The 15,046-nt window shown below is 38.5% G+C and overlaps 1 protein-coding gene across 8 annotated transcripts in view; it reads right to left on the reverse strand.

The window, feature by feature from the left end:
• Positions 1-15,046, reverse strand: part of OSBPL8 (oxysterol binding protein like 8) — a 95,331-nt gene that overhangs the window by 32,879 nt on the left and 47,406 nt on the right. Inside the window, exon 2 of one of the 8 annotated variants that reach the window (XM_049792014.1) lies at positions 5,394-5,636. The exons of the other annotated variants lie outside the window; for them this stretch is intronic. Coding sequence (XP_049647971.1) covers positions 5,394-5,535 — 142 coding nt within the window. The 5' untranslated portion in view covers positions 5,536-5,636. The remainder of the gene's footprint in view (positions 1-5,393; positions 5,637-15,046) is intronic. 8 annotated transcript variants of the gene reach the window in all.

Raw genomic sequence — 15,046 nt, forward strand, 5'->3', positions numbered from 1 at the left:
TATAAATGCACACCAAAAGCTCTTCTGGGCTTCCCTTTGAAGGTCTTCCGAACTTTGAAACAGAAATCAGTACTCGGATCACTAAAATGTGATTTATCAGAGAAACAGTTTGATTTCACATTTTTAAAAGGAAGTGTGTGGATGTGTGGGGAAACTATGAGCTTTAAGAGAATTTTTATTAACTCTCTATAGCAGTGTTCAGTAGTTTGTTCAGTGCAGGATTTTTTTTTTTTTTTTTAAATCAGTATTTTCACCCTTCCACAACTTAAAATACCCAGACACTCTAAGACAGAACTGATTCATCTATCAGAAATACACATCTTGGGAAGATTTGCTGACTTATAGAGGCATTATGTTGGTCTTCAGGTTACATGAGAAATCTGAGATTCTTCTTAGCTTTGGTCTGGTAATCAGTTTTGGGTTTTTTTTTGTTTATTTGTATTACCTTTTGCAGACATTCTTTTTTAAGACCAGTTTTTTAAAAAATTATATACTGCAATACAATGATATTTCATTTTATGTTTACACAAAGTAAACCTACATGCCTTTAAAGAAACATTTACATGTCTTTACAGAAGCCCCTCTGTGCACAGTTCATTAAACCCTTCCTTTTGAAATTCTTACAATACATCCATGATAGGTTTGTTCAACTAAAAAACCCTATAATACAGGAGACTATTTGACCCCAGGGAGGAAGTACCTAGACAGGCAGAAGACTTGTAGTACTAGGGAATCTGGAAAAAAACAAAAAGGTATGTCAAGATCCAGAGGCCAGAAGCCACGTTTCCTATGTAACACCAAATACAAAAGCACATTTTCTACAGCACCAGTCATCAGGTGCCGAAACAAAACAAAGGTTGCTTCAAGCCTTAGAGGACAGACCTGCATTGTCTCACTGAGAAGTTATTAGATTTGATGTCAGTCTTAGGCAGTCAAACACACACCAGAACTGTAGTAATGAGGTTTTCTCCGTAACCCCATACCCAAAAGAAATCCCTCATTAGGAACCAAGTTCCACTGAAAATGTAACGCAGGCATTTTTTAATGGCTTTCCCGTTTTTACTCATTTATTTATAGGCATACAGAGAAGACTTAGTGATGAAAATCAACGAGAAAGTGCCAAGTCAGGATTGTTCTTACAAAAGAAAAGCTATAATTCACAGCTTGCTTTCTAAAGCACTACAGTTTTAAGGGCTTTACACATCCTTATCTAACAAACATATGTTTTTACTTTCATAAACAAGCTTTTCATCAGTATCGCCAAGCAGAAATGAAAACAGAAAGAACTACTCTGTCCCAGAGAACGAGACACAAAGACAAAAGTTCAGTCGCATTTCCATGAATTTCACCTCCTTGCTTCCAGTGTCTTGAGCCTGAGGTGTACATGCTTGCTGCTTCATAAACATGCCACCACACTCGCTGTTCCCTTCCTTACCCAAATGCTCAGCAAAGGGCGGTCGGAGGGGTTTGCTAGCGAACCCAAGTCAGGGTGCTGCGGATCTTGGAACACCTTGCACTGCTCCATCTCGGTCTGTGAGGAAACCCAACCAGTCAGCTTCCTATCCCGCACCATCCTATTTGTAACATCCCTCTCTGTAGAAGGGATAAGCTCACTTAGAATACAGACAGAAGGCTTTTCTTGCCGTATGCTAAAATATATGTTAAAAAAAAAAATTGTAATTCAGGTGCTGAGCCAGACACAGCCTCACCCACTGTAAGGGCATGTTTTCCAGGGAGCCTCTATTAAGATGGAGAGACCTCAATACCATAAGCAGTCTTACTTCTAACAAGAACAGTTTGATGCTAATACCTGCAAGGAAATTTGAACTGAAACATCACAAAGAGCTATATACGGGCCCAAACTGAGGATGTTCTACATTTTGTCATGGAAATACTTGGTCAAGGAAACAACAACAACAGAACAACTATATTCAGAGAATCAACCATAAGAAATACTGTGTTCCCCCTTTCTGCTACCAGTTACGAAGAACAAATTTCTTTATGGATTTCTGACAAAGATAATAGCAAAGCCAAGAAAGCTGCGCCTCTAAATGATGCTTTGTGTTATTGCTCTTTGTAGTTTTGTTCACCTCAGAGGTATTGCAAATTGCACCACAGAAAGACATCAAATCAGTGTCTGGAGCAGACACTGCCAGGGTATGAGAGGCTAGAGGCATGGTCTAATACAAAGAATGTGTTCCATGTTTTTCAGTGTTTATCAGCAGTGGGTTTGAGCTTAATATTTTAGCCTACTTGCTGTTTCCCATCCTGTAATTCAATCAGGAACTCTTTAACAAGATAACCTGAGCTCACATTTCACAATGTAGAAATTCAGGTGTTGAAGATGCAGTCTCTTTCTGTAACTTCCTCTCTACTAAGTCTCTTGGATTTGTATATTATTTTCTACGTAACACCTGAAAGCAATTTTCAGAGTTAGGAGACAGTGGCCAAGTGCCATTTGAATCAACCTTCAGAGCTGCAGATTGAGCTCCCAGTATTAAGACACCTGCAGATTCAAAAAGAGTTATTTTTATTTTAAACACAAGCTCCACTACTGTAGCCTCTAAAGCAGTTCTGGACATCACGGATTGTGTTCAGAGCAACACTATGTCTTAACAGACTTTCTCCTAGTGCGACCTTCCTTGTCTTAACATCACAGGCTCCACGGGCTCTGAAAGCTGATCCCAACACCAGTGCAGTCAGCCACAGTTCATGGTATCACCTTGGAAGCCAAGGAAAACTGTCCATTAGTACGTTCCTACTGTGAGCACTCAGCATGTCCTTCCAAGACTTGCAGGTGGAAATCTACATGAAAACTCATGATGAACTTTCAGACAGATGCAAGAACCTGACACCTGCATGCAACTAGAACAACCAGAACTCTATACGCGCAAGATGTCAATGAAACAAAATCAAACAGCAGTTCTTTAGAGACTGAGCTGGAATACGCAGTCAATACCAAAAGAAAAAAATCCTCCAGAACATTGCCTTCCACAAAAAACGAGGAGTATATACATTGTACAGTTAGTGTTAAAGAATCTTTAGGATAAAGTCTGTGGCAGAGTACATTTTAAAACAAAACTGTTAAGAGATTTCAATTTTGAAGCATAACAGGTATTCTTTAAAGTCACACCCACAATCTGTCCCTTCAATCAGTCTTGAGGGAAGGGAAAAAACAAACCCAACCATGAAACATCTACATCTCAAATACTGGTTTTGTACTCTCAAATACTATCTGCAATTAGGATACTCGAGGAAAAGAGATCAGAAAGACCATGTTACTTTTTAATGTCATATCTGTTTTATCTAAAAAGAAAGAATTACTATCCACTGGTGGCTATTTTCCAACAAACAGAAGAACTACTAAAAAAGTAATGCAATGCATGACAAATTCACAAATAGCAAGCTAAGCAACAATATTAGTGACTTCCAAATGAAAAGCAAGGAACAGCCTGATTTGATTACTGCTGTGCATGTGCAGTTGTGAAGAACAAATAATTGAGCTGAAAAAAAATATATGCTTCTGGAAGCACTATGAGCTCTACTTAGTGAGATATATCAATACTGGTGTTATATAATAAACATGGCAGGAAAAAATGGAAAAACTTTTTAAAGAATTGAACACAGGAGACAATAGTCTTTTTAACTGACTGATTTTCAAAGGCTTGCTGACAAACAGTTTTAAGAATACAATCCCCCCAATTAGATTCCTCCATGGATTTTGAAACTGAAGTAATCAGAAAAGGAAGCAAAGTCCTTTTATGTATTTTCTCACGGTCATGTTTTCTTTTGCAAACACCATATAAAATAAACAATAATAAACAAAGATTGTCCTCACTAACTATAAATGAGTATCTTTTAGACAGGCAATAACTACTGCCTGCTTAAATCAAACTGAAAGAGCATACCTTCCAGCATATTAATATTGTTTAAATTCTTCAGATATATGGCAGATTCCAAAACATTTTTTAGTTATATGTTTACACTGGATTTTTTTTTTTCCCATTAAAAACTGTTTTCCATTTGTTCTGCATTTTAAGAAGTCATTCATTGTCCACTTATGGACAGTGATCAGCTTTAATGTAGAATTCTATACAGGAAGGAAGCAAATAGGAAACGAATCCCTTTTTGTTTCAGTAATCACCAGACTACACACATTTATTTTAAAGGTAGGGAGGATCTGTCTAGTTGCCAACTTCACGCTTTCAAGCTTTGAGATCTTTATTTCCTGAGCAGCTTGAATAAAGCTCAGTGTTAGATTCCTGGTAGAAGGCTAATCATTTCCTGAAGCAGAGTGAAAGGAAATGTTATAGAATAAAACATGAAGTTTAATGGAACATGGTGTCCCAAGCAACTGCCCCCACCCGCTTGAGGCTGAACATGCTGCTCCAGTGATTCTGCAAGCCAGCACCAGCCAGCGATGCAGAGAGCTCCCTAACCACCAGCTTGCAGCCACCCCTATGCTCTGCACCCCAACTCTTTTCCATGGCTTCAGAGCCAGGGCTTACAAATCCAGTGAGCCATTCTGCAGAAGGCATACAATAAAAAGTGAAATCTATTTTATTTCCCCATCCCCCCCAGCATTCTGGCCCGGTGGGACTACGCAACAAAGTACGTACGTGTGCATGCATGAGACAAATCACACATACAGAGTAATTCTGGTAAGAATGTACAATTTCTACAATGTCCCCTTTCAAGAGGGGATGACCTTGTGACGTATTTTCAAGCACTGAAGTTTCCTGAAGCAAACTGCTGAAATTCAAGTACCTATATCAGAAGTACACATTATGGACAATGAAACTAGAAATTCATTTCAATATTCCAGTACTGATTTTCAGGAACCGCAAATCTGAGCAAAAGAAGATTCAAGCCCTTTCTGGTGTCAAATGTCTTAAAAACCTTGCACTACAGAGTTTAGGAAGGCTATGCTTTTAGCCTTAACTCATCCTATGTTGTCATTTTCTGTCAAACTACAAGCACGCAGATTCTTCAGTAGTTATAGCCAAATTAAAAGCTTCTGCTGTACCTTACTATTTTAAAGCAAGTCACATCATCTGCGAAGGGAGTGGAAAGTACAAGGGAGGAACGCGTTTCTAAACCACATCAAAGAACTTAAGTCATAAAACCCCAAACAACCAAAACAAATATTCCAGTCAGTACCAAATACACAAATGCCTTTTAAAGAGAGATTTGCTGCAGTATAAGCTAACTTACTCACTTGCCTATCTGCAAATCTTGCCACTGCAAAGGGCTGTTATCTAAATGAATACAAGCAATATTATTTCTGATTTCTACCAACATCTCAGTACATTACTTTCATTCAAACTGAAAAATTTGAGGTGGAAATTATATTCTCTTCTGTACATTTTAAGAAATGCAAGACCAAAACAAACCTGGTAAAGCAGGAGAGAGTTCATTATATCCTCCAAATGAAGCATTCCGGACAAGCTTTCGGCCATCAGCTCTTGGAGAAAACACAGATGAAATCCCAGCACATGAAGAAAACCTACGTCGCACTGGACCCTCTTCCTTCATGAGTTAAGGTGTTTGTGTAAGGATTATGTTCTCTGTGAAAGCTGGTTAGCATTAGCTGCTTGGAACAAGAGTGTTGCAGTAACAGCCTTTTACCTCACATTCTGATGAGTAAGATACAAAAGGAAAAAAAAAGAAACAAACGAAGGGCACATGTGAAAAATGCAGTGAAGAGACAGAGGCTGCCAAATCAGCAGCAAGCCAAGCAACACTATACTCCTCTCGTCAAACCCATTAGGACGCTTAAAGCAGAATGGCTTTGCTTCAGCTCCTCTTTTCCACAAATACACTGCATCTCTTTTTTTACATCTCAGTTTTGGTCCTACTCATCTCTGCTTTCTAAGCACACAAAAACAGTGATTATTTAGGTTTTAAGGACTCCTTAAATCTATTCTTTTTCCTGTTAGTCTTTCAAGTCCCAAATTTATATTGCACAAAGCACAACTTGTGACCTATGTGGCTTCCCTACTTGATATTGTGGTACACTACAGGAATCTGAAACGGGAGCCAATGTTTTGTGTTACGCAGCCATGTTGAACTTTCCTGTTTAGGCACATACCTAGCTAGTTTTCATCAACTGATTGTTGTGGCTTCTACATCTTCGTTTCTTATTTTTATTTAAAAGGTGAGGTGACAGCTTTTTCTTCTCTAAGACTCTGCCATATTTATATATACAAACCAGCCTGACTCCTGGAAGAGTTGCACAAAATAAGCTCCACAAAGTTTTTTTTATTATTAATGCCCCAAATATTTTATGCAATGAATAAAACACTTAAAATTAACTTAAATTTTAAACATAAAAAAATCCCAGTAAATTTTTCTTCAAGACTAGAAATCAGCTGATCCAAACTGCTCTTGCTGATAGCTACCAGAATAAAGTCAAATAAGCTCTCCCTAACCTCCTTCATCCACTGCTCATCAGATCAGCTGCTGCTTTGCCCTGACAACTAGCATGCATGGCCACCCTCTTCCATACGTGGAATCTCCTTTCCATCTGGTGCTTTTCTGCTGATCCCGTTTTCCCCACCACTCCTTATTTCTGACAAAATACATTTTGAAACCTACTTTGCTTGCTGGAAAGCAGAAAAATATTACACTTAAAATTGGCTTGAAAATAAGAACTTGTATTCTCCCTTACTCCATACTAGAGGTCTCCTCTTCTTACAAAGTGAAACACATCCCACAAATTAAATCAATGGTAGTGTGAATTTGATTAATCCTCAAATAATACTGTTTGCTCCAGCTCTTATGCAAAGAAGTGTACTTAACTATTTGCGGCTCAGTAATTTCAGTTCACATTGGCTTAAGGATAATACAGTAGACTGAAATATTTTATAACTCCTATGAAAGGTTTTAACTGTGCAAAGTGTATGTGCATTAGTACCTATAGATACATACACTAAGACACATAACAGAAAACACTGAAAATAATTTTTCTGATTATGAAACATAGTAGCTTCCAGCATCCTATGAATCACTAGAGTTTCTTCATGCCTCTTAACAGACTAATGTCCCAATACATGCCAAGGAAAAAAGATGTAACTGAAAAAAACCAAATATGACCCATCAATAGAAACCATTATATGCAATACGTAACTTTCACTTCTTTTGTACAAGAAGTGAAAAACTCTATTCACTTGTGCACAGGGAGGGGGAGAAACTGCATGAGCACATTATGTATTCAGGCCTGTCTCCATTTATCCATTACTGTGCCTCATACTTCCCTCAGCTGAAGCAGTCCTTGTCCAGATGTCCCAGAAAGAACAGAAAGAGCAGCTGAAAAACTTAGAGGAGTAGAATGGTGGGCCAATGAGGAGGAAATACAAGGAAGGAGAACACCACTTTTTTTTTCTTTTTTTTTTTTTTTTTTTTTTTAAATAAACACAGCTCCACATCACTTCTCCAAATCTATCTTCTTGACAACAAAACAGAGCAACTACCTTGGTCCAAATCTCTTCAGAATATGCATTTTCTTATTTCTAATTAAAATCAAGAGAAAGCTACAGTAGAAAAACTCCCCTTACACACAGAAGGAACTGTATCCTCTCATTACAGACCTATCTTGCCCAGTTAATGGGTCTGTTATCTCAGCTTTCAGAGTCAAGGCTATGACCCTGCCCAGGAACACTCTGCTGACACTGGTATCAGGACATTTCCATGTCTTGTACCGGAATGGCAGGGTCACACAGACTAACAGGAGGGTCCACCACCAGCCACCCACACCGCTTTGTCTGCATCTGCCTCCAGCTGCTGCGCCACTGTTCTGGAGCCACTACTGAGCACGACTCTGCCAGCCTAGTGGGCTCTTCCACATCGTCTTCTCTGCCACGTTATGTTCATGTTACTAGAAAGTGGCTAGACATCCAGGGGTTCCAGGAAACAATGTAGTCCTGAAGGTTTTCACCTTATTTCTCTCCATGTCCTCTCAGGTCCCTTGACACTGGTCATGTAGCCAAACTGTAAACAAGAATAGATTAAGAAAACTCCTACTTCCTATGCCCTTTTCTCCATTTAGAAGTGAAACTGAAATCCTTGGGTAGATAAAATTAAGAATTTCAATACAGTTAATGTTACTTTTCCCCTCTATGAGGCTATCTCCCAACCAAGGAAGCTGTTATCTGGGTATTCTAAGTACCTACTGCTTTAACTCCACAGCATTATAGGAGGGGCAGACTCTGTGCGCCTTTTGCCAAAATACGACTCTGTCTCACCACCACAAAGGAGGGGGAAAAATAACCTTATTTAAGCTTCCTCCATCTCCCTTCCCCACCACCAAGCCATCTTCATATTTCACTTAAATCTGCAGTGGTAAAACAGTTAATTACATGGTTTGGCTGTAAAAATTCATTAGTTCTCTACCTTTTCAACAGCTTGTGATTTATTATGCCTGCTAATACTTGTATACACATGCTCATTTGCTTCAACTACTTCAAAGCAGTATACATTGCTGGAGAGATAGCTGACACACAATCAAAAGGCTGTTAGATCAAAAGGAATCTGCAATATTTAATAAAAATGAGCATTCATCTCCACGGTGTGATTGTAAGCTGAAATTTATTGTAACTGGTGAGCATCAGCCTGCAACATTAAAGGGATTTCTGCTCTCCACACACTTAGTGCCCAAAGATTTTTAGAAAGCCTTTTAATTCCTTGTAATAAATTTGATTCCTGAAAGGACACAGACATACTTTTAAAGTAGTTGGAAATACTTTTATTTGCATGTTCTGTACATGACAACGGAAAGGTGCACTTCATTAGCCACCACATATTAGACACAGAAAAAAGAAAATATATCCTTTCTCCTCTTCTCTCCTCCCTGAAAATAATTTCAGACAGATTAGGTCAACCTACTGATAAAATCAGAATTAGTCTAAGATGACCTAATGAATGATACTAATGTCCCAGGAAGCCTTCTATCCTTTTGATACCAGTTCCCAGTGCCTTAATAATTGATATACTTAGAAAATGCACTAAGACAGACAGCTTGGAAATTTACATGGTTTCAAAATACTCACAAATAGAACTACAGCCAAGTCCAGCTGCAGAAGTCAGACACAGCTGAAGAGCCTGCATAAACAGGAAAGTATCTGCACTCTAGCCTAAATGCATCGGGGGTGTGCCACTGAGTATCTCTACGTGAAAAAATAAGATTCCTCATAACAAAAGTTAAGTAGTTCATTAAAGCACTGAAAGGGAGAAAAAGTGTCCTGGTTTCTCTGTTTTATACAATACCTAAATCAGTGTGAAGACCAAAAAACCATGACAAATATTTAGTTCATCTATCTCAGGGGATGGTGGGGTAGGGGGAGCAGGGGAAGAATCCATTCTCAGTCAATCTGTTGAACATCTCTTTAGAGGAGGAAAACTTATCTGTTGTATACAGTTTCTAAAGTAAAGAATTCATTTCTCATATCAACTACTCAATCGGGTCTTCTTCAGTAGTAAATGCTGGCCAAAAAATCCCCCGTAGTCCCATGCTTAAAACTTTCTTCCAGGACATTGCCTGAGGCAAAACTTAAATCTCAGAATACCAAAACAAAGGCAAATAGAAGACACGTGCAATTCCAACAGCGCATGAACACTTTTGACAAAGCCTGCTTTTAGTTTTAAAAAATTTCTCCAATTGAAAAATATTTACAGCTGAAAAAACCATAAGCTCATCAAAAAAGACCTCTCTGAACTGCACAGGCATGAATTCCAAGCATGAAAATTGAACTCAAATCATATATATTCTGAACTATCCAACTGACAAATTTTAAATATAATAATCCTTTTTATATGGATATACTAAGTTTAAAATAATGAACACATTATACGAACTGATACTGATGCAATAATACAACTAACAGTGTATCTAGTGATGCAAACTAAAAAAGTATTCCTTTTCGCCTTAGAGGTATACAAGGAAAACCCAAAATCTTCTTAAAACCAAACTCTGTGAAAGCTAAAGGGAGAAGGAGGAGGGAAAACTGATGGTGTAGCAGAGAAGACAGAAGCTTTTTAGACTTGCCCTTCAAGTCTGACAATAATTTGCCCTGACATCTTGACAACGCTATGTTTTCCAGTAGAATTCTCTCCCCAGTCCAACAAAAGAAAAGGTCATAAATAATTCTCTACATGCAGCATACACACATTCTTCGCAGCATGCAGGAAACAGAAAAAGGAAACTGCTATGCTATTACACCTATAAACGCATTTTATCCAACACCTGATTTTTGCACATGGACTTTAAGTGAAAGCGTTTTTCTCCTATTTAACAAAAAGGGTATTAAAGATATACTTGCCTTCAGACACCAATATCTGATGCAGAAAAAAGACATCTGAACCATGAGGCTACAAGTTGTGTTGGCAGTTTAGAGTAGCAAGTTTCTTTCACCAAATATTCTTCTGTTCTCTGGTATTTCCAAGTCGAGTGCAATTTAACTGAGGAGTAATTCCAGAGGCACGCCTGAAACCGGTTATGAATGAACACCAAGGCTCCCAGTGCCCTGTTGGGAACTGTACTTGGCTGCACCTCCTCACTTGCTAGCACTCCGGGTCAGCTCCTCCCACCCCAAAGTAAATAGGCTTGCGCACTGCTCAGGTTTCAACAGTTTTCATCTCAGCCCTTATGAAGTTCTCAAGGTCACATTTCGGGTTCAAGTAGGCCAGCTCTGCAGAGATTGTCATGGAAAGAGAACTTGCTGGAGAAGTTTCACAGTAATCAGCCCTGCTGCGCCTTTCAAACCCAGTACCGTGCTTTCATAAAGCTATAACCCACACAGAAGGGAGTACATGCTATTTACCCAAGCCACAAATAGTGGGTGGAGTAGCATTTCAGAAATGGCGAGATTTAATAAACACACAATGACTTGCAGAAAGGAATTTGCCAGAGTGTGCATTACAGTAAGAAAGCAGGAGGTCAAGATATTAGATTCAGGAGACTAACCACACACAGCAGAACTTAAAACATTTCACAAGAAATTCAGTCTGGTAACACCAGCTAAGACCATATTATTTAGGGGTTGAACTCCTTCCCTGATTACTGTGACTAGAACCTCATTCACATCCTGTTTGAGAGAAGCATCACTAAAGCTATTCCAAATAAGTCACACAATTTTGCAGAACTGGGGCTTCACCTCCATGAGGTATGCTCCATCATAAAAGTGAAAAGTGACCAGCCATGTCACTGCAGTCAGGTCCCTGCAGCAATATAAACAATATTAATCCAGAACTACCTAAAGAACAACCAGTCCACATGGCTCCTATACACTGCTGATTACAAAATACTTCCTCATCATCAAAAGACAAGGGAAGACAAATTAAAACACCTCCCAAGAACACAGCAAGAGAGACCAAGGCTCTCCAAGAGCAAAGCCTTGCAAGGTTTTAGACAGAATTCCCACACGGCAGGAGAAAGCAAAAGCGTTAACATTTTTCCAAGACATTTGACACACTTCCTCTACAGAGAAGGTGCCTGACTTCAGGAGTAATATTTACTGTTAATATGTTAGTGTTAAAAATTAAGCTTGTTGCAGAGCCTCAACAAGCTGCCTAGCAGTTTCTTCTCTACTGCTGAGACAGTGAGACAGACTTATGGAAAGATGAAGTGAGGTAAAAAAGTATGACATGCTTAGTAATAAGTTGCTCTCACTGTGTCAAGATAATAAATTATTTAGCCATTCTTCAGCTTCTCTATTCAAAGGACAGATATAGTGGAGGGAAACAGGAGAGATTGCATGAAGTTACTTCCACAAATAATTCTGTCTAGACACTCTAGAGAGTAAAGTCAATGGAAACATGAGAAGAAAAACAGAAATCAATATCAAAGACTGGATATAACCCAACTACTCAGGAAACAGCTTGATTTGGAACCAGATAGATTGGCAAGATTTTACCATCTGCAAGCCAAATACCATTATAAAAAAGAAATATTAACACACTGAAAGTGCTAGTTGAAAGGAAAGCAGGAGCTGACATTTAAGCAGTGATCAGTATTCTACCAGTGGAGTTACAGTCTCCCCCATGCTCAATGCATGCATCTGCTACAACCACAGGCATGCAGGATTTTTCTCTCCAGCTCCAGCACAGTGCCTCTGCACTGTGGCTTCAGTCTCAGGCGCCCACATGAATGCACAGGTGCTCATGACCTCCTGGCAGAAACCTGGCCAAAGCACTGAAGCCAAGTGCCTATCTCTGAAGGCGTTACCAATACTTTGAGTTCACTGACATGGGGCTGTATCTTTCCTTTCACTGGACCACAGTAATCCGTCTTCTCTGACAGCTGCTAAGAGATGTGTGCTACATCACCAGAGCTTCTTGCACACTGACCACCAAGCAAGCCAGAACTGGGATGATGAGTCAGGAACTCCAGATGTTTCTTACCACCTGGTCAAACAAAACATGCTGCTGCTGTCAACTGAGCCAAACACCTGAAACAAACATTTTTTAAAAGCTGGAAGTTGTACAGGTCTACAACAAACCACCTTTAACTTGTTAGCTGTCTCAGACAAGTAATTTATTTTCTTGGTGATCATGGCTCCAAAGGCTTCTCATCCTTTCAACAGGTAATAAGTGTTCTTTAGGACCTACTGCTTGAAAACATGTTTTTCACTCTCCATCCTCTCTCACATGCAAAAATAGTTAAATTTTTATTTTCTCCCCAAATGCACTGTCCTATGGATTAAAATCCTAGCATGGCCTTTAGATGTTTACTCTGGGGCAGTCTTCAGTATAAGCTCAGCACAGCCAAACCACCCTTACTCTCGCCCCAAATCAGCCTCACCTCCCCCTTTCTATTCATTGTGATCATCATCATCGGCAGACCTATAAATTCTGCTTCCACTGTCAACCCCCCTCCCTGCACCTAAGCCACTTCTGTTTCTCAGTCATGTAACACAGAATACATTTTCATCATATTGTAAACTGAATTAACTACTACTACTACTCTCCTGGAAAGGAGAGGCAGATCCTGTTTCTTAGCTCAAGCTCCTTTGGGCACACACTTCTACTGCTTACCCCCTTATGTGACGAGATGACTTTAAAAAAAAGACAGCAAGAAGCTGTTAATTTAGCTCAAAGATTTACATAATTGTGAAATATCTCCTCAATCTTCATCATCCTACACAGGCTTTTCCCAGATACTACTCACATTTTCACCCCATCTGCATCTCATCAATGCTTTGAATAGACAAGAAAAATACAGAAAAGTCAGACATTTTCAAACATCCTATAACAGAATTTTTAATAATACTATCTTAACTAGATTTCCCTATTTACCACAAGTACAGATTATTATTATTTAAGCTTCTATGCTGTTTTCATAAAAAGTTTGAAATATTTTTAACAGCATATTTGTAAGTTAAAAAATATTAAAAACCATTCTGAGGAGACTTCTGATTTTTTTTCATAAATTTTAAGCAATCACTATTTCTACATTAACCCATTTTATCAAACAAATAAAGTGGTATCCCAATGTAAGCATGAGTTAACAAGATTTACCAGAATCCAATTTACCAGGGATAATTTGTGTAACAACATAAACAGCTTACATCAGCAAGCAGAGTTCTGCTTTATAGCTTTTGAAAAAGCAGTCTTGTACTCAATGTTTTTCATGTTCCTTTTTTAACCATAATAAAATAGTTTTGTCAATAATTCCTTTTGGCCGTACTTATGGTAAGTTTAAAAAAACTAAGAAAACCCCAAAAAGCTTGATAAAAGTTTAGTTGTTTGCCCATTAATAGTTAATAACATTTTCAACTGTACAATGCAAACACAGAAAAATGAGCTAAATTAACATTGTTCAATCTATGCATCAACTGCTAGAACTGAAAGATATTTTAGCAGGACTACATCTATATGCACTATACTTACAAAAATATGGTCTTGGTGAATTGGCAAGGCCACACTAGTTCACTAGGGCCTGAAAACCCACCATACCACAAACATAAGCAAAAGTTTACAGCTAAAGCTAACTCCCCAAACCCATTAAAGTTTCCATCAAAAGGCTACTGAATTATTTAGGTCCAATTCCAAGTCTGACAATTCTAAATAAAATACTTGGCAAAAAACACAGCATGATAATTTAGAATGTTCAAGGCACAGAGAACTAGGAAGGTTTCACTGCCTGGCAGATAACTCAGAAGAAAAACAACGATATGAAAATAAAACATACCGGAAGGCAACATTCACATACAATATATAGCATTAATGACTTAGAGGCAGGACAAACTTGGTAGATACTATGAAAGGACAATTAAGAACAAAGACTTCAAAAGTTAGAATTAAAGACTGTATGTGGGAAAAACATTTGCTTCAGAAAGTTCAATCTTGCAAATTCTTGCCAACTCTTTATCACTGTTTTACCATTTCCCAGCCTGACATGAGAAGCAAAGTAATCCATGCAAGTGAGCTGTTGAGTTAGCAAGTCTAGAAACTGCTTTCTTAAACACATGCAATGAAAAGTGAGGGAAATCAGTAAAAGTTTTCAAGATCAACTCAATTTGGAGCTGCTCAAGGCCACTTTCACAAGCAGTTTCTGAGTTATGCTAAGAAGCTCCATAATCAAAAATCTTTCCTCTGTGTAGTTCAGCTTAAAGCTTCCATAACAAGTTGTATTGCTGGCTTTCTAGAAATGGTGGTACCACACAGAATGTAAAAGGTTGTCTAGTTAAGCCAACTTTGTGCTTTTATGAAATCCTTTCTGGCACGCTGTGGATGCAAAAAGCTGGTTTTTTAGGTTTGATGTCTCTTAAAACTCAGCGCATCTGAGTGTGTCAGTTTTTGCACATATAGCAACAGATAGCAGTTGGATTTTGGTATTCTCCAACTTAAAGCCACTGACATTTCCAGGTCCAATAAATTTGTTTTATAGAACAAATTGTAATTGAAATATTATGATAGCTTATTCTGACACTCTAAGTTAACCACTTGTCCATCTCAGGACCAATGCTATATACAGCCGAGTTAGCCTTTCACCACTAAAATTCTGAACTTTGTACATAAACTGATTGAGATCATACAGGCATAATCCCAC

The sequence above is a fragment of the Accipiter gentilis genome, chromosome 34 (genome assembly GCF_929443795.1).
Source record: "Accipiter gentilis chromosome 34, bAccGen1.1, whole genome shotgun sequence".
Lineage (NCBI taxonomy): Eukaryota > Metazoa > Chordata > Aves > Accipitriformes > Accipitridae > Astur > Astur gentilis.